The 20,740-nt window shown below is 44.8% G+C and overlaps 1 protein-coding gene across 1 annotated transcript in view; it reads right to left on the bottom strand.

Moving 5' to 3' along the window:
* POLN (DNA polymerase nu) overlaps positions 1-20,740 on the bottom strand; it is a 160,226-nt gene that overhangs the window by 39,056 nt on the left and 100,430 nt on the right. The window contains 1 exon segment of the mRNA XM_059166889.1: positions 20,050-20,164. Coding sequence (XP_059022872.1) covers positions 20,050-20,164 — 115 coding nt within the window.

Here is a 20,740-nt window from a genome sequence, read left to right as displayed (position 1 = left end):
ACCTAGACCTTGGCTTCTAATACCATTCTCTCATAGAAGCAACCAGGGTGCCTTGAGAAATGGCTGATTCTAGGAAAGGGGCAGGAGACAGACAAGATGAGCCTGGAGTGTCTTGTGCCAAAGAGTAAGGAAGTCACACACACACACACAAACACACACACACTAAAGACCGTAAGTCAAAGGGACACAGGATCCAACTGAAAGAGCTCCTGGTGACCAAAGCTGTAACAATTTAAGAAAGAAAATAAAGTAGTTGAGTTATAACCCAAAGTAAAATGAATATTCATGAGTCCACAGATATAATAAGTGATGGAATAAATAAGTAAGTGGGAGAGAATAGACAGTTTGCCTGGGTGGAAGAATTCCAAATAATTTAGATAAATAACTGTCCGTAAGCAGATGGAGCATAACCCCCAGCTCCATCTGTGGGCTGTGATTAGGGACTTGCTCTCAAAGGTACGTCATGGAAAAAGGATAAAAGAACTTCATGGTTGAGAACCCTGACAAACACCACATTGGTCAGGGGGCCGAGGTCAACGCCACAGTGACAGGTCACGTTCACAAATGATGAGATGAGAAGGTCACTTCACCTCTGTGGTCTTCCTCCCCCAAAACCATGACCTTGGTCTAATCACAGGGAAGACATCAGACAAATCTTGAGAAACCCTCTAAAAAAACACCTGACCAACGCTCTTCAGACATGTCAAGGTCATCGACAGTAAATCGAGAACTGCCACAGTTTAGGGGAGTCTAGGGACACATGATCACTTATGTGTGATCTGGATACGGTGCTGGGACAGAGCATACACATTGGGGAAATACGGAGGAAATCTGAATAATGTATGAACTGCAGTTGATAATAATGTATCAATATTGGATTCATTAATTGTGACTGATGTACTGCATTATTGTAAGATGTTGGTAACAGGGGAACCTCAGTGTGGTATATATGGGAACTCTTTGTCCTACCTTTGCCACTATGTACATCTAAAACAGTATTTAAGCTTTTTTTTTAAATTTCAATTTTTTATTTTTTTAAGCTTTTTTTCTAACCAATGAACATTCTGGAGAAAAATTAGGTCTTAAAGAAACCCCATAGTAAATACAGAATACTTCCTTGCCAAAATGTGACAGAAGAGACAATAAAAGGGCTGCACTCACCATAGGCAGTAAAAAAAAAAACCCCAAATGCCTGACAATAATTTTGAGAAGAAATGTGCTAATCTTCATGAAGGAAGGGACGTGAGGATACGTGGAAGATGAGCCACACTCCAGGACTGGAGGTGACACACTGGCAGATGTCATCGTCCCCATGCTAAGTGATGTTAGTGCAGTTTGACCCAAGTGCCAGTGGGATTTGGGGGTGAAAACTTTATAAAGTGATTCTAAGGTCACCTGAAAAATAGCCCGAAGGAGAAGTCAGGAAGATGTTAAAGAGGGTGAGCAGTGAGGATATGTGGGTTGTGCTGGGCGTGGAAGGCCACAAGCGACACTCATGTAGAAACGGAGAAGTCAGCCGAAGGAGACAGAAAGCCGCAAACAGGCTTTATGAAAATATGAAAACACAGTCGACGACATGGCATTTCAAATCTACACAGTGTTGGAACTGATTGTTTGGAAAATTATAAAGTTAAGTGCCTATTTCATATCATACACAAAAATAGAGAAAATTAACATGAAACAAGATATCATGGAGGGATAAACACTTGTATGGAATAGAATGGAAAGCCTGGCAGCAGCCCCATTCCCACAGGCCTTGGTGTATGACAGAGGGAAAGCCATAGGCACAGGGCAGACATTCCCAGACCTTGCACTGGGATCACAGGCTTGCCATGCTGGAAAAAAATCAAATTAGACCTTGGTTTTTATGTATCACAAAATAACAAGATCAGAGCCCAGATGCATTGAAGGCCTAAACAGGAAAAAAAAAAAAAAGCAAATCTTAAGTGCAATTAAAGAAAACAGAGGCAAATATAGGTTTCTGCAAATAAGAGAGTAATAATGAAAAGACACACACAATACAAACCAAAATCAGGAATGAAAGATAAGTAGTCTACATCATAATTTTAAAATCCTGTATGATAAAAAGCATCATAAAAAATTCAAGAGATAATTAACAACTATATGCTGGGCATATAAAGGAGAAATAGGGTAATACTCAGAATTTATAAACATCTACAAGTCATTAAGAAAAAATAGAAAACTGGCCAGAGGATATAAAGATAATTTCTAGAAGGGTAAATCAGAATGGCTAATTCACAGAACATTATTTGTCCTGTAAAATGCAAATAAAGGCCACCTCACTTTCCACAGAATGGACCGGCAAAGATGAGGTCTGACTGTATGTTATTATCACACAGATGCAGGGAAACAGTTCCAGCATGCAGTGGGGCAGCTGCCTGAGAGGGGACTAGGGGGAGAAGTGCAGACCTTAACCTGCTATCAAGTTCCTGGAAGCAAAGCCGTACTTCTGGGGGCGTCTCTGTGTTGCCAGAAGTGGGAGACCCGATGGCCCCGGCCACCCTGTTGGGAGGCCTTGGGATGCACCTTCCCCTGGCTGAGCCCACAAGGCAGGCAGAGAAGGAGTTTGGCTTCAGAGAGAATGAGGTGCAGAGAGTGGGGAGACCCGCATGGCCCTGAGCCCAGCAGTGGGGCTACCACGGACCCGGTCGGACCACACTTGATGGTTCTGTGGCCTCTGTGGCCTCAGGAGGAAGCAGGGCCCAGATGGCAGATTAGTCCTCAGCTCAGGGATCAGGGCTGTCCACTCACTGGTCTCCTGGGTCCCAAGGGGCATCCCAGCCAGCGGTGGGTGGTGCCCTGAGCTCATGCCTATTCGGGGGAGGTGAGGGCTGTGCAGGGCTGCAAGGGCGGTGATGAATCAGACTGAGCCCCAGAAATTTGCACGAGCAGGGCACACACACATGCATACACGTGCACACAGCTGCAGCCCTCTCAAGTGCACTGATGACAGCTGCCAGCTCCTGAGAGTCTGCCATGACAACCCAGACCTCCTTCCGAGCTCGGGCTGCTGAACCTACCCGCCTGGTGCTCTCTGTAAATGCAGTAGAGACTCTCCAACTGCACAGGTATGGATTGGACTCTTGGGTCCTCCCCCTGGACCCCCTCCTCATGGCTCCTCACCATGCACCCAGGCCTGACAGCCCCCGACTTCCCCCGCCCCATATCCTAAACCTTATCAACTCCAACCTGCTGGTTCTGACCCCTCTACTGACTTCTGGTTCGAGCCTGTCAGCCTCCCCAAGACGATGTGTGACCCCTCTGCCTTACAGCCACCTTGCCGAGAGCCAACCCACAAGGCCCTAGTTAAGCCTTGTCTCTGCTCCCTCCTGAGGCTCTGCTGAAATAAGGCAAAGGAATCAAAATAAATCACCAGAAAGAAGGGAGCAGGAGAGGGGCTACCAGCAGCAAGGGATTCCATTTCTGCACATTTATAAAAGATGGTGGGGGCGGGGGAGGCTGGGGTGACAGCTGAGAGAACAGGTGATACCCAGCGTGGGGATACGGGGGGTTGAATGTAGGAGTGCCCCAACTCCCCAGCTGTCACCCCCCTCAGGTCCCCTTGGTGTGAGCCTGGACAGGCCTATACAATCCCAGACAGATGAGGATGAGGAGGACAATGAACTAGAGGATTCCCAACCAGAGGGAAGGCCCTGGAAAGGGACCACTGCCTCTACCTGAGGGCATGTCCCCAATGTGGTGTTGTGAAGGGAGGTCTGCCGGCCGAGGACCTCTGCTCACTGGGCTGAGGGCTCTGAGCAAACCGTCATGGCCCCACTCTGAACTGTGAACAGACAACCACGGGCCACCAGAGCCCCAGGATACCTGAGTTCTGCACCCTCCAGTACTCCAAAGCCCGCTCAGACACTGGCCCTCACACCATTGAACCTGGTGATCCCCTCAGACCCAGCTCGTGGGGACACCTGGAAGAAAGCAGGGCCTGACTGTGCACTTGCCTCCCGCGGCCCCAGCTCCTCTTCAGGCCCTTCATTTCTTCAGGCAAGTTCATCTCTGGGCATCTGTCTTTGGTTTATAATGCTAACTAAAGAAATTCCAGAGTCTGGCCCTAAAAAGGCAAGTCTTCATAGTTTAAAAAAAAAAAAAAAAAGTCTAAGAAATAAGTGAAGGAGATGTTCCCCCTGCCTTGCAGCTGTGGAGAAAAAAACCTCTTCAAGACCCAATTTGAAAAAATCTCACATGGGGAAGTCCACGTAAACTTACTTCCTGGCTTCCCAGGCATGTGAACACTGGGCTGGACAGCGTTCCCTCCACTGTCCTTCTGAGTCTCCCTCAGGATGTCCACAGGGCTCCCAGGCTTCAGAATCTACGCCATGTCCAGGGAGTGGGCTCATCTCAACAGGCCCCAGTAATTCTGATGGATTGTCGTACTTGACATTCGCTTTAATGATGCGAACGCAGGCCACTTAAACGAAAGGCTCACCTGCTGGGCGAGAATGCCACCATGGTCCTCCCCCAGGACATAAGGCGCTGGCTGGATAAAACACACTCTGTCAGAGGATTTTGAACAGATCATTCGAGAGCTTGTTTTTCACTTAAATTAGTATTTTTTAAATCATATATTAATTTATATCTATATGTGGGTCTATTTTGGGACTTCATTTTTTTCTATTGATCTATTCCATTTTGTACCCATACCATAATGTTTTAGTAACTGTGGCTTTATGTTTTAGTATTTGGTAGGACTTGGTCTTCCTTACTGCTCATCTTTAATATTTTTTCATGGTTATTATGGATTATTTTTGCACCATTAACTCCAGGTTTGTCTAGTTCCTAAAAAAATTCCATGGACTTTTTTGGCATATCTACATAGGGCACATCTATATTTTATGCATTGGTGTAAAGACATCTTTTTAAAATTGAGATTGCCTATCTTTTGAAATTTTAATTTTTTTTTAATCTAGATCTTGCACATTTTTGCTAAGCTTATCATAGTTGTATCTTCCTCCCTGCATCTTTCCCCCATCACATCTCGTAACTGGTTGTGTTGACCAGGAAGCAGTTTCTGGGTGCTCATTTACTCCTAGACTTCTCCAGACCCTGGTATGGAGGGGTTTCTTTTCGTTGATTCTCTTGGTTTCCTGGTCAGGTAATGACGCCGTCTTCATGAAACGATCCTTCTCCTTCTTTCCAGCTGTGATGCTTCTCTCTGTAGGACATCAAACAGCTCAGCCGTGAATGGTGGCAGCATCAGCCGCCTCTCTTGCTCCTGGCTCTCACAGGTGGGCCTGCCGGGGTTTGCCAGCTGGCAGAGGGGGAGTCTTATCAGCCAGTGAAGGTCGAGAGGGGTCACGCGGCCGGGCCACATCCTAGCGAGATAAGGCGGTGGCCATGGGGAGGATGTGAAGTTGGTACAACAGTAGATGTGGCCGTAAGAAGGGCCTGAACTGAGGTCAGGAAGGGAAGAGGCCCCAAGGTAACACCAGCATGGCTGGAACCAGGGTATGAGAAGGAGGAAGGGTGGGGTGAGGCTGGCCCCCGCAGGGACTGAGTGCTGGTGCGGACCTCTTCCAGACATGCTGAGTTCTCAGTGTTTGTGGGACAGTTGTGGGGGCTACCACCAAGACCTAGAGCTGCTGGCCTGGTGCGCAGACCAAGAGGCACTCTGGGATGGCCGCACCGCCACGTCCCAAGGCTCCCACACTCTGGGCACCTGGGCCTCACCTTCGACATTGAGGGCCTTGTGCCTTCACTGCCATTGGCCTGTTGCCACCTTCCCTTCTCTTCTGGACATCTTCTTGCCTGAGAGCTCAGTCACCCCCTTCATGGAAGCCTCTCTGATCACAGGCTAGGACAGGGCATGGTCCATTGTCCTCTCTGCACTTGTACTTCTCTTTTATGACCTTTTAGAAAATGTGATGAAATATTCAGTTGCATTGCATAAGGTCCATCCTTCCCACTGACGAACTGTCTTCACGGCTGAATCATGTGATTGATGTTCATGTATTTATTGAGTAGATGAGTGGGATCATCGTGGGAGGTAGACATCCGTATCCCCATTTTATAAATGAAAAAAAAAATCTCATCATACTAGCAGCTGATGGCACAGCTGGACCTGGAGCCCAGGTGAAGCCAGGGAAGGGAAGAGGTCGTCCTGAGAACAGGTGGATGATGGGAAAAGGGTGCTGGGTAAAGCGTCAGGAGCACTTACACTGGAAGGCAGAAAGTGCAGGGTCCTTGGCACACCAGCTCTCTTGTCCCAAGGGGAGGAATGACCTGGCGACTGCTCAGCCCCAGCTCCAATACGCGGTCTGCCCTCCCTTGCAGTGAGTCCTGCCCTTGCTGGGCAACTTTTGCAGAATGGGGCTAGGTCCAGTTTGGGGGCAGGAGTGGCCCATCTGACTACGCCACCAGACACTTTCTACTCCAGCTCCATCAGGGCTGTGGAGTCTGTTTCCTTGACGTGCTTCTCTGTAGCTTTCTGAATGGCATTTCCCATTCCTACCTCCTTGGGTCCTCATGCTGTCCTGTGTCCTGAGGAATTGGACCCTGATGCGCTGCAGTTTCACCCTGGCAGACCTCAGAGGGTGAGAAGTAGGGTGTCCTTCCTCCTCTTGGGGGAGCTGTGGCTGTGGCTGCATCTGTGACCTCATCGATTCCATATCTGCCTCCAGGAAGACTGCCTAGACCCTGGGACTTGCTCCTCCAAGCGCGTCCACTGGGGCTGGTGTGCAGGGCTTCACCCTGCACATCTCTTCAGCTGATAATCCCAGTGGAAGCCCTGTCAGTAGGAGGCTAAGGAAGAGAGTGGGGAATTTACTCCCTAACCTCCCAAGGGTTAAGGGCTATGGCTCTAGAATCACGCACTGGATATGGATCATGGGGCTTAGGCAGCGACTGTGTGACTTTGTCTGTTACTAAAACAACCTCGGGTTCAGTCTACCGAAAAGATGAGGGAATAATACTATTATTAGGTTCTTGTTGGTATTAAATGAGTATAAAACAATGCAAGGCATAACAGTGAGTGCTGTTTGTATTGTCAAAGGGACATAAAGCAGAGAAGAAAGAGAGATAGAAGCCTTCTGGGCACAGAAGAGAGGATGTGCACAGGCCATCGGAACAAAACCAAGTTCTGCCAACTTTTCTTCCAAATCTCTATGGGGCTCCAGAATAAATTATTCATTGCATTACATGTAATGAAATCCATTAAAATTTCAGAATACTCTAAAGGGAGTATTATCCTAATTCTTCCTTCCTAGTTTTCTCCCTGCAAGGCATGCATTGTGACTCTCTGTGTTGCCCAAACTCTGGAGCTCGGCTGTGGCTGACCAGAGATGTCCCTGGTGGTACCAGAGGTTGGTGGCTGACATTTACCGCTTCCCCCCCACGGCCCATTCCCCTTTTGTATGAAGCACTAGTCTTCAGCACCGCAGTGGGAAAGCAGCAAAATGAGCATGGTCATCAGACACGCAAAGCCACTCTCCTTTTTGACAAGAAGAAACAGTGAATAATCCACTCCCACTGGGAATGATTCCGCTTATCAACAGGACTTGACCATCTCGCGGTGCTCATTAACCTGCCTATGTCATTCCTGGGATGTTTTAGAGAACAGGTAGCCTTAGGAAACTCTGAAGGCCCATAAATCACTGAGTTGTTTAAAAATTGCCAATTCTTGGGGCACTTGGGTGGCTCGGTGGGTTAAAGCCTCTGCCTTCAGCTCAGGTCATGATCCCAGGGTCCTGGGATCGGGCCCCGCATCATCGGACTCTCTGCTCTGCGAGGAGCCTGCTTCCTCCTCTCTCTCTCTGCCTGCCTCTGCCTACTTGTGATCTCTGTCAAATAAATAAATAAATAATCTTTTAAAAAATTGCCAATTCTTGTAGGAATATTGGAAAGAATTAATCACACCACAGAACCGCTCAACCTCTTACTAGAAGAGTCTGGAAGATCAAACAGTACACTCAGGAGAAAATGACTGGATAAGGAGAAAGAAAAGAAAAAATCTCCAAAGTGAGAGGAGCCTTTACTGTCATCAGTCATCGCAGCAGAACTTTTGTACAGAAGCACTACATGGAGTCCAGGAAAAAATAGTAATGTGTGATAACCAGATGTTTGCAATGCATGTATCTTGAAATCAATGCCATAATGTGTCTCCTAAAGAGTAATAGTGTGACATCTTAATTACATATTTATTGAACCTCATTTAAAAATACATTTCGCTTTGGGAAAAGCAAGGGCTGTTTCAGTGACTGAATAAGTAAAATGCATTCTGTTTCTCTCTTTAGTTCTGTCAATTTTTGCTTCAAGCTTTTTAAAGTTCTCTTATTAGGTACATTCAGGTTTAGGATGGTCACACCTTCTTGATGAATTTGTCTTTTATCACCATGAAATGTCTTTTTATTTCTAGAAATGGTCTTCATTTTGCAGTTTAAACTTCTCATCTCAGTATTTTAGTTTTGTTTACACCATTTGCATCTTGTTCTCTGTTCCTCCTTTCTTGAATTCTTTTGGGTGAATCACATTTTTTTAATTTTTATTTTTAAAGATTTTATTTATTCATTTGAGAGAGAGAGCAAGTACAAGTGGTGGGAAGGGGCAGAGGGAGAAGCTGGCTCCCCGCTGAACAAGGAGCCCTGACACGGGGCTGGATCCCAGGACTCTCCGATCAGGACCTGAGCCGAAGGCAGATGCTTAACTGTCTGAGCCACCCAGGTGCCCCAAACCACATTTTTTTTTTTTAAAGATTTTATTTATTTATTTGTCAGAGAGAGGAGCGAGAGTGAGCACAAGCAGACAGAGTGGTAGGCAGAGGCAGAGGGAGAAGCAGGCTCCCGGCTGAGCAAGGAGCCCGATGTGGGACCCGATCCTAGGACGCTAGGACCACGACCCGAGCCGAAGGCAGCCACCCAACCAGCTGAGCCACCCAGGCGTCCCCAAACCACATATTTTTAATATCCCATTTTATCTCCTGCACTGACTTGTCTAGATATTGTTTTACAGGCTGCCCTAGAAATTACAACACTCATCCTCAAGTCGCCAGTCTGCCTTGAGATACAATTACAGTGCAGCACGGGCAGTGTGAGAACCTTGAAATAACATAATTCCACATTCTCACCTTCCTCCCCATTGTACTTTTTATGTCTTACATTTTCTTCTTTTTAAATTTAAATTCAATTAGCTGCCACACAGTACATCATTAGTTTCAGATGCAGTGTTCAACAGTTCATCAGTTGTGTATTAACACCCAGTGCTCTTTACATTACATGCCCTCCTTAATGCCTGTCACCCAGTGACCCCAGCCCCACCCTCATCCCTTCGGTAACCCTCAGTTTGTTTTCTGGAGTTAAGAGTCTTTCATGGTTTGTCTCTCTCTCTGATTTCTTCCCATTCAGTTTTTCCCTCCCTTCTCTTATGGTCTTTTGCACTCTTTCTTTTCTTTTCTTTCCTTCCTTCCTTCCTTCCTTCCTTCCTTCCTTTCTTTCTTTCTCTCTTTTTTTCGGTAGCCAGTACGGGGCACGAATGCACTGTTTCTTATATTCCACGTATGAGTGAATTATCCTATGGTTTCACTCATATACAGATTCTATTTTATTTCTACACTGTAAACTTAAAAAACTGTTTAAAATCTTTTCAAGAATTCAAAACCATATATAAGTCAGATGTAGAACTATACAAAATATTTAAAATAAACTATGTAAAATGAAGCTAAGCAAGTTTCTGTATCTGTCCTCACTGTCTCCGGTCTCTTTATTCCTGCCTGTAGCTCCAGGTCCAGTGGCCTCATGCTCTCCAGCCTGAAGGGGTGCTTTTGGTATCAAAGTAGAGCAGGTCTGCTAAGACACGTTTGTTCAGATTTTGTAAATCTGAAATTCTTTTACTTTGCCTTCATTTTTGGGAGATAATTCTGGATACAGAAATCTAGATGGACTCTCTCAGCATAGCAAGGGTGTCATCACTTCATCCTCTGGTCTCCACTGTTTCTGGGAAAAGTCAGTACTCTTCTATCTATATAACATGTCTTTTTCCCTCTGCAGGTTTCAGGGTTTTTTCTTTCTCTTTGGCGTTTGTGAGTTTGACTGTAATGTGCCTAATGTGTGGTTCTCTTCATGTTTAACTTATTAGGGATTTGTTGGGCTTTCTGTATATGCAGATCGATATCTTTAATAAATTTTGCAAAGTTCTCAGCCATTTTACCTTCAGACTCTTCATTCTCCTCATAAGATGCCCAAAATACACAGGTTAAACCATTATATTGCCTTGCATATCTTGGACTCTCTGGTTGGTTGGGTGGTTTTCACTTTTTTCCTCTTTTTGTTTCATCTGGGACACTTCCTACTGGTCTGTCTTCAAGTTGATGTTTCTCTCCTACACTGGGTCCAGTCTGCTGTGAAGCTATCTATGGATTTTTGGTCTTGCCATTGTATATCTCATCTTTTACATTTCTATTTGAGTCCTTTTATTGTTTTCACATCTCTATTAAAATTAACCACCTCTTAACACATATTGTCTACTTGTTCATTTAGATACTTTGGCATTTTTATAATTAAAAAAAATCTCTTCTGATAGTTCCAACATCTGGGCCATCTCTTTGGTTGACTTATATTGCTGCTTACTCTCTTGGTCGTAAGCACATTTTCTTATATCTTAGGTCTTAAAATGTTAAAAAATTATTTGCTAGACATTTTTCACAAAAGGAAAGTAGAGACTAAAGTACATACATAGTTCCTAAAAAGGATATACCACTTTTTTATATTGGGTCACTAGAGCTGGGAGCAAAGTCAATTTGATTTGTGGTTGGTCTGGGTCTGGACTTTATTTAACTTTGGTTTGATTCAGTTCATTATTGGCTTGTAATGTTCTGAAAGTGGGACCAGAAATCTCCCTTCCAGGGGTCAGCAGTCTGAGAAGTGGCACAATTGCCAGGATTTCTCGGAGCTTCACAGTTTACACCGTCAGTGTTTCAGACCATAGTCAATCTCACTTTGTGTTACCAATCCGCTGCCAGCTTTTTGGGTTGCTAGGAATTTCACCTTGCCCTCCTGTCTCACCCAGCTTTTCACACCGTGGGAGAGTTCTCCTGTACTAGAATGCCTGTTAGAGGGCTGTGGGCTCTCCTAGACTTCCACCATAACCCAGCCTTTGGAGGCTGAAGGCCCTGGGATGCTGTGAGTTGACTACTTTCAGCTGTACCTGCCCTGCCCTCAGCTTTGATATCTGCCCCAAGACCCTCTGTGAAGACTCGTGGGACAGAGATGATAAGTGATGGGCTCTGTAGCTGGGCCACTTTAGAATTGTCACACCAGCCCACATGTAATTAAGTTTAGCTGGTCTCTTCCTCCCCATTTTAAGACAAAGTCCTCCCCTGCTGGCCCTCCACTAGTGATGAGAAAAGCCTCGGGTTTCTTCATTTCTGTGAAGGGCTCATCTCTGTCTGGAGTTCTGTTGACTTAGTTATATCCTCAGCTTGCTGGTAAATTTAGAAAAACTAATTTTGTAATTTATTAATCTTGGTTTTAGTGTTAGGGTTAGAACAATAGTCTCTTGTGATCTTTCCTTTTTTTACATCTTAACTAGAAATTTATTCTTTAATAGTCTCATGAATTAAAACTTAAAAAACAGCCCCACTCAAATAGCCACATGTTAGGACATCTAGTACAGGGTGAGTTGTGCACAGAAGAAAGTTGCACAGGGGGTCATGTAACTTTCCAGAGGATGTGGCCTATAAGGTTGGCTCCTCCTTCATCTGGCAGTGTGCCCCAGGAACCCAAATCACAAGGTTGCAAGGAGGTTCTTCAGCACTGTTAGTGCAACAAAACCCCTCTAAGTTGTTCTTGGCCTTCTAGGCATAGAACATCTTAGGCGGTCATGGAAAATCAGCCTGGAGTAAGCCTGGAGTACCCAGAGCACTCAGAGATTACTGAAGCCTGGTACAAACTTACTAAAGAAGCAGAGAGCACCACTGCTGTGTGGCAAGGACAGGCGAGGCTGTAGTCAGAGACCTACCTGAGAGAGGACTGGTCCTTGTTCACCAGCACCCCTGCCGTGGGTCTGCTGAGGTTCTGCCTCATGTAACCTATATCCTGTGATTCAGGAGTGCAGCCCAGCCCGTATCTGGAACAGTGATGGCTGTCATGGCAGAGGAAGAAGACAGCCTGGAGAACCACGTGTGACCCAATGGTGACAAACATCACTTCCATTCACATGCCATTGGCTGCAGCAAGTCACTTAGCCAAGCCAGAGTCAACGGGTGAGAAAGTACACTCTTTCTCTGGGGAGAAAAACAAGGATTTTTGAATAATAATGTATTGTACCACCTTCCACCCTTCTGGTCACACATACATGCTTTCCTCTCCCTTGTGAAGGTGACAATCCAAAGTCCCATCTGAGCAGGCCATCAAGATTTTGTGATCATCTTTATGTCAGGTCTTGATGTGGCTCCTCTTGCTCTGCAGGCTGATGGGCTAAAAAGTCAAGGCTCTTTGCTGGAACATGGGTGAGGTATGGCTATTGGGTGGCACGAGATGACCAAAGCGAACACACCTGTCTGGAAAGGGGAAGAGTGAGACGCAAGGCAGTCAGTGGTCCACAGCATTCTCATTGGGTACGTGCTGAGAAGATCCTTCTCTGGGGGTGAAAGAGGGTCTTTGAGGAGGCCCTGAATCTGTTCCCCAAGAGTATATTCCTAGTCCTCTGCTCTCCATGACCTTTTATCCATCTCCTGGGATTTCCTCTTCTATTGTATTTCTTGGCTACATATAAGAGGGCAGTGAGATATCTTCTCTCCCTGAGGTTGAGCCTATTTCCCAGATGACTTCTTCCCGTAGAAGATGTAGGGTTGCAGGTTTAAGTCTTGAACAATCGACGTCTCTTTTGTCCAGACTGGTGGTCCCCTGGGAAGTACAACTCTCAGAAACGTAATCAGTTCCATTTGACTTCTTTCAGTTCCATGTGCCAACAGACCCATCCATAATTCAATTGGAGGTGTATCCTCTCTCTAGGCTTTACTGCAGGTACCTTGAGTTTAGCAGGAGTTTGTGGGAAAACCACTGCTAATCTCTTTTTGTCCAGAGCTATGTGGTCTAACTAAAAACTTCTGGGTGCCTCCTTGATTCTTTCAGAGTCTATAACAGTAGGCATTAAGGCCACACCTTTAATTTGCTAAAGGCAACATTTTAATTGGCCTTTGTTGCTCAAAACCTTTTTCAGATTCATCTTTTACTAGTTAGAGACGAAAATCATTTCTATATTCAAATGCATTAAAGACTCCAATTTTCTGGAATTTCTCTTCCCCTTCATGCCTACTTGTACACTGGCCAATTCTTCTCTGAGTTTGTTTTGTACAGTACCTTGTCACATGCAGACAAGACCAACCAGAGCATGTCCTAGTGTTCTGCTGGTCCGCTCTGCCTAAAGCCTCAGCTCATTAGGGTATCACTTGCCTCACGAATGATCACAAAAGACAGTTTCACCGAATGTTATGCCATTTACCAAATGCGATCCTCCAGCCTCCAGTAGGTGTCTCCTCATTGCCTGCCACCCCTCTCTAAAGCCACATGTTTTAAGATTTGTTATACAACCTCTTACTTCTGGCACCAAGTCCTATAGATCCTAGGATAGGCAAAGTGATGCTGCCATAATAAATTACTCCCAAATCTTTCTGCTTATAACAAAGAGAGTTTATCTTTCCTCTTCACTACGCTTTGCTCCCAGGCTGCTCTGCCATATATAATGCAGGACGACAGAGTGGCCTCTATCAATGTGGCCAGCTATGGTGACAGAGAGAAAAGAAATCAAGAGGAATCATGTGCAAATTCTTAAAGCCTCCACTCAGGAGTGACACATGTCACTTTTGCTTACATTTTGTTAGCCAAAGCAAGTAACAGGCCCAAGTCTGACATCTGCTGGGTAGAGAAGCACCATCTTTCCCCAGAGAGGGGGAGTAGCCCACAACACTATCTACCACACTTGCCTTATGGGAGAATATCTCAGAAAAGCAACCCAGAAGGCCTTAAGCAGAAGAAAAATGGATATATTCTGCAGTGAAAAATTCTTTTTCAAGTTTCACTCTGAAAATGTTGAGTTGAATGCACAGCCAATAAGGAAAGGTGTTCACCTGCATTTTGTAATAACTGTTAGAAATGGGGCAAATATGTAATGATTACCCTGTAGAAAGATGCCTTATGGCCTGTCTTGGACCCACAGTGTAGAATGGCTGTCTTCCACATGCATTTGGAAATACTGAAGCTGGTGGCTGTGATTCTAAGATTGGTCCCAGCTCTTGTGGTCTCAGGATTTCATTGACCAAATCACAGCTTTACAGAAAACTTGTTCTGCATCTCCATTTTTATATGTAATCTGTGTATCCTTAAAAGTTTTTCAAGGAAATTGTAAGTCTTTGAAATGTTATTAAATATTCCACAATAGGGGTGCCTGGGTGGCTTAGTGGGTTAAAGCCTCTGTCTTTGCCTCAGGTCATGATCCCAGGGTCCTGGGATCAAGCCCCGCATCGGGCTCTTTGCTCAGCAGGGAGCCTGCTTCCCCTCTCTCTCTCCTCCTGCCTCTTTGCCTACTTGTGATCTCTGTCTGTCAAATAAATAAATAAAATCCTTAAAAAAAATTTTCCAGAATAGAATATCAACTTGCCTGTTTGCTTTTTGAGTTTCAAACAATAAGACATTTGCAGGAAACAAACATTTTTAAGTGTATACTTGATCTTGTGGCTTTTTACCATGTGCTATTCTAGTCCTCTGTTTGGAACATAAAAATCATTTCCACAGCAACTAATTATAGTCTAAGTCACAAGTGTGGGGAATTAGAGGCAACCATCATGCAAATATTAAAAGCTTCTTATCTTTGAAGTTCTCTCAAAAACTAATACAAGCTAATAAGATACAGAAAAGACACAAACAGTATCCAATGTAGACACGAGCTTCTCAAGTTGGGTTTTGGGTGATCAGCTTACCATGAATCTGAAGAGAATTATTTTCTGCCCAGTACTTCAGACCTTTTTCAAAAATCAGTTGAGCATATTTGTGTGGGTCTATTTCTGGCTTCTCTTTCCTGTTCTGTTGGTCTCTGCCAACACCCCACTCTCTTGATTACTGCATATTATATCTTCGTATCAGGTAGTGATTCCTCCCACTTTATTGTCAAGATTGTTTTAGCTATTCCAGGGCCTGTGCCTTTCCACATAAATCTAAACTAAGCTAATTTGTGTCTACAAAGTACTTCTTTCAGTTTTCATGGGGTTGGAATTAAGCCTACATATAAGTCTAGGAAGACTAGACACATTTACCATGTTGGGTCTTCTGCTGCACGCGTGTAGTGTGTCCGCACTCACTAGGTTGTCTTGGACAGCTTTCCCTGCTCCTCTGTCATCTAACACAGGGGGATCCTGTGCATCCTTTGTTAACAAGTTTTTAAATACTTCATTATCTTTGGATACTTTGCATATGACTCCATTATCTCTGGAGTGATTCTAAATTGTCTTGTGTTTTTAATTTTGATTTTCTGGATGTTCATTGTCAGCTTATAGAAATGCACTTGGGGGCGCCTGGGTGGCTCAGTGGGTTAAGCCGCTGCCTTCGGCTCAGGTCATGATCTCAGGGTCCTGGGATCGAGTCCCGCATTGGGCTCTCTGCTCAGCAGGGAGCCTGCTTCCTTCTCTCTCTCTGCCTGCCTCTCAGTGTACTTGTAATTTCTCTCTGTCAAATAAATAAATAAATAAATAAATAAAATCTTAAAAAAAAAAAAAAAAAAAGAAATGCACTTGGATTTTTATGTGTTATTATTGTGTCTTGTGACCTTGCTGAACTTCCTTGTTCTAGGGGTTAAAAGAACTCTTTTCTTGTATGTTCTTTGAGACTTCTATATAGACAACTATGTCATCTGCAAACAGAGACAGTTTTATTTCTTCCTTTCCAATCTGCAAACCATTTGTGTCTTTTTCTTGCCTCATTCAGTGACTAGAGCTTCAACATTCAATACTAACAAGTTGTTCCTGATCTTAGAGGGAAAGCATTCAGGCTTTCACCATGAAATGTGCTGTTAGCTGCAGGTTTTTTGAAGATGCTCTTTATCAAGTTGAGGGAGTTCCTCTCTCTTTCTAATTCCCTGAGCATTTTTATCATGAATGGATGTTGGATTTTGTCAAATGCTTTGTCTGAGTCAATGGATATAATCACATTATTTTTATTCTTTAGCTTAATTACATGTGGATTATATTAATTGATTTTCAAATGTTTAGCAATCTTGAATGCCTGGAATAAACCCCACTTGGACATGGTGAATAATTATTTTAGACATTGCTGGATTTAGCTTGCTGATATTTTGTTGAGGGTTTTAGCGCCTAAGTTTGTGAGTGATATTGGTCTGCAGAGGGTTTGGGTTTTGCTGTTGTTGTTGATTTATTTAGCGTTTATTTTCTTTGGTTTAAGCATCATATTAAATACCAGCTTCACAGAATGAAGTGGGAAGTGTTCCTTTCTCTTCTATTTTTCAGGAAGAAGCTATATATAATCAGGTGTTAATTTTTTTTAAAAAATTTTATTTATTTATGAGAGAGAGAGAGAGAGAACACAAGCAGTAGGGAGGAGCAGAGGGAGGGGAGAAGCAGGCTCCCTACTGAGCAGGAAGTCTGATGGGGGGCTCGATCCCAGGACCCTTGGGATCATGACCTGAGCCAAAGGCAGCTGTTTAACCAACTGAACCACCCAGGCCCCCCAGGTGTTAATTCTTTAAGTGTTTGGTAAAATATTCCAGGGAAACCATCCAGTCCTGGAGCTTTATTTTTCAGAAACTTATAAATTACAAATTCAATTTCTTTAATGATTGTAGGACTATTCAGATTACTTATTTTACCTTAGTTGGGATTTGGTAGTTTGTGGTTTTCAAGAAATTGGTCCATTTCTCCTAAATTGTTGGATTTTTTAGCATAAAGTTGTTTTTCATATTCCTTTATTAGCCTTTTGATGTCTCTGGGATCTGTATTAATATCTTCTATCCATCTCTGATATTGATGATTCGTGTGCTCTTTTCTGTTGTTGTTGGTTTATGAATTTTATTGATTTTTTAAAGAATCTGCTTTTGTTTCATTGATTTTCTCTATTGTTTTCCTAGTTTTGATTTTATTGATTTCTGCTTTTATCTTTATTATTTTCTTCCTTGTCCTTGTTTTCCATACCTCTGGAGAGAGGGCAGGGATGTAACCAAATCTATTACATGTTTTAAAAACTCTGTATTATGTGATATCCTCACTAGAGGGAGAGTGAAACATAAGAAGAGACATCTTCGGGGAAGAAGCTGGGTCAGCACCTCTGTTCCAGGTGCAGAGGAGGGGAAAGAGGCAAAGATAAAGCACAAAAGATGAGCAGGAAGAGGAGCTGAGCCTACTCAGTCATCAGAGAGTACGAGTCAGACCCCAGGGAGACAACACCTCACACCCACCAGGACAGCTGGAACCAAATACACAGATAATAGGAAGTACTGAATTGGAACCCCACAGCTGCTTGTGAGACTGTAAAGTCGTGTCGCTCTTTTGTTCCTCAAAAAATTAAATACGGTTGCCATTGATTTGTACATTTTAAAATGGCCAAGATGGTAAATCCTATATTATTGTATTCTACCACAAGAAAATAAAGTTCAACACAGAATTACTCTATGTACCAGCGATTCTGTTAGGTATCTACCCATTAGAAATGAATCCACATATTCATGCGAATACTTGTATGTGAGTGTTCACAGCAGGATTAATGCCCATCAACTGTGAAAGGATAAACAGATGGAAGATTATTGGCTTGTTTAAATCAAAATACACAGAATATATGATTCCAGATCGTGGAATACCATTCAGCCATAAAAAGGAATGAAGTACTGATATTTGCAACCACAAGGATGAAACTTAAAAATATTACGTTCATTGAAAGAAGCCAGACACAGGAAGCCACATATTGTACGATTCCATTAATGTGAAAAATCCAGAACAGACGGATGTAGAGAGACAGAGGAGACTAGCTATGTCCAGGGGGGAAGGAAAAACAGGGAGTGACAGAATGTGAGTCGGGAGTGGGGTTTCTCTTTGGAGGGATGGAAATGTTCTGGAAATAGGCAGTGGCAATGGTTGCAAAACCTTGTGATGTATTAAAGACTGCTAAATTGTATACTTTGTGGTGAATTTTATGGTATGTAAATGATATCTCAATTTTAAACAGAACCGATGGAGCCCACCAAGGAGAAGGGCAACTCCCTAGAGCAGTGGGCAAGGAGAGAGTATGGGACTTGGAGGTGCCCAGGGTCAGTGACTGACCCCTGCAGAGCCTTTGAACTGGGGGTTGCAGGTGGGCAGTGCCTGAGCATGCTCGTGCTGAAGCTGTGGACCTCAGCACTGACTGCACCCCAAAGAAAGGTAGTCACTGTCTTAGATGGGAGGAGTTCCAGGCTCCAAACTGGAAGAAGAAAAGCCTAAGTGGGTAAAGTGAAAGTTTATTCAAAAAAGCAAGAATAAGCCAGCAGTGAGAAAGAACAAGGAGTAAGTGTAGACTTTCTTTTGTACCTAAACAATAACTAAAGGGCTCCAATGGGGTTGAAAATAGGATTTCCCTGAAGGCAACCCTAGACAGTTGTTGTTTTCAGTGGGGGCAGAGGGAGGTCAAGTCAACAAGGGGAAATGAACAATGCTAGAGTAAAAATGGAAAATAAAGGGAATCCACATGAGGACTGCTGTGTAAAATTGTACTGGTTGTGCACTACACAATTCTAGGAGGTGCCATTCACACTAATGTGTAAATGTGTTGCATTACCTAGAGATGTACAATGCACAGTCCTGATTTCTTGATTTTGGCAATAGAGGATGCGTCCTCTTTTGAGAAAGGAAACTTTGTAGACTGGGAGGAGGACCTACAATGACACACTGAGGCAAAGCGGGAAGAAGTTCAGGGGCTCATGTCTGAGGCCCCCTTCTTTGTCATTCATGTAAAAGACGAGGTTCTCTTTTGAGATTAAGAGAGAAAGGTAGACATTTGTGGCAAGTCTAAAAACATTTGGAGCAGCTGATGAGAGACTAGTAAGGGTCCCTCTCAGGTCAGATGACCCAGATGAGGGGACATGGCCCTGCCCTCACAGGGCTCACACGCCTTCAGAAAGACAGTGAGGGGGACAGAGAGGGATGTGTGGTGGCCCAAGAACACAGAGGCCAGCCGTCGCAGAGCAGTGCCTTGAGGGTGACTGAGGTGAGCGAACGTCCAGATAAGGTGGGATGGGTGAGGAGGCCGCCAGGAGGGGCAGCCTGGAGGAGAGGCCTGCAGGGGGATGGAGGGAAGGGATGGACAGCAGGCGCCGTGCCTCTTCTTCCTCCTGGCAGAATACTGACTTAGTTCCAGGCAGCAGCGTACCTGGCCCTGGTGGCTACTGTGACTAGAGAGTGGCCATTACCAGCCCCCCTTGCAGCCTCATAACGCTGCTCCAGCAGGGCTCTGGGAAGGACTCCCGTCCCCGGCAAGGGCGGTCTCAGGGGGAGCCCAGTCCTTCCCTCTTTGGCCCGCTCTGCACAAGAGGCAGCAGGGGTTCCAGAGCCAGGATAAGGAAAAGTCACATGCTAAGAACACCGAGGACACACAAGGACAGGCGTTGGAGGACACTGCCAAACTATCCCACAAAACCCAAGGCTGTCTGCCTCCAGAATTCTCTGTGAGTGCAGGTCACTGTCAGGCAGGGACTGTCCCTCCCAGCCTGATGTGCTCCTGGCCCTGAGGGGGGCGGGAGTGTGGGGAGGACATGCCCAGGCCCAGCCCTACAGCTTGCACACCCGCATGGAGGAGCACACGCTCCCACCTCAGACTCTTCCAATATCTCTATTACGTTCTCTAGTGATCGGCTGCATTTTTGGTGAAGAGCCATCAGTTTTTTCATAATTAGGGAAATCTTGGCATTCTAGTTACCCACTCCTCTTTTCAAAAGGATTAGAGAAAAATATCATTTCCTTCTTGTGAAAATAGCCTTGGAAAGATTTCAGGCTTTTAAAATCATGTCAGCATTCCTACAGATCTGATAATATTGTGAGCTCATGTATCTTACCACTGTGAAGTCAGGGTGGAAAATACATCATCTCTTTCAGATTCCCGGAATAATTTCAAAAGTTCTGGATCTCCAGATAAGTGTGTAAGAATGCGCAATTCAATCTGTGAAAAGTCTGGGGGACAGAACCCACATTAATTCTTAATCTACCAACAGCGTCCCTCATCATTGCTACCTACGCCACAGCCCGCCCTCAGCCTTCTGTCCCCACTGCAGCATCAAGGGCAACATCCCCCCTTGCCCCCCGCCAGGGTCCTCTGGCCTCAGGGCCACTGGCCATCCCTGGGTCTGCAAGTCTAAGGGACTGATCCTGCCTTCTGTGAGGCCCGCAACACCTCTGGGGAAGGCCATAGGCACTTCTCTGTTTGTCCTGTCCATCACAAGTTTAGAGGGGCCTTCAGGTGCCTGGCAGTGTGACTGGGATTTGACAGTGAACAAAACAGACAGGCGTTTCTTCATGGACCCCATGTTCTAGGAGCAGGAGACAAAGTGCATGAGTTATCTGGTCTGTCAGAGGATGAGAAGTGAAGTGGAAAAGACAGATCGAGAAAGGAGGCTCAGGAGGGAGAGTGTGGTCAGGAACACCTCCTCAAGAAAGTGACACTGGAGCAAAGGCACAGAAGAGGCAAAGGAGGGAGCAAGATGGTGTCCAGTGAAGGGGTTCCAGGAGGGCATGAGGTGGGACTGGTCC

The sequence above is a fragment of the Mustela lutreola genome, chromosome 1 (genome assembly GCF_030435805.1).
Source record: "Mustela lutreola isolate mMusLut2 chromosome 1, mMusLut2.pri, whole genome shotgun sequence".
NCBI lineage: Eukaryota > Metazoa > Chordata > Mammalia > Carnivora > Mustelidae > Mustela > Mustela lutreola.
This window is presented reverse-complemented; position numbering and strand designations above follow the sequence as displayed.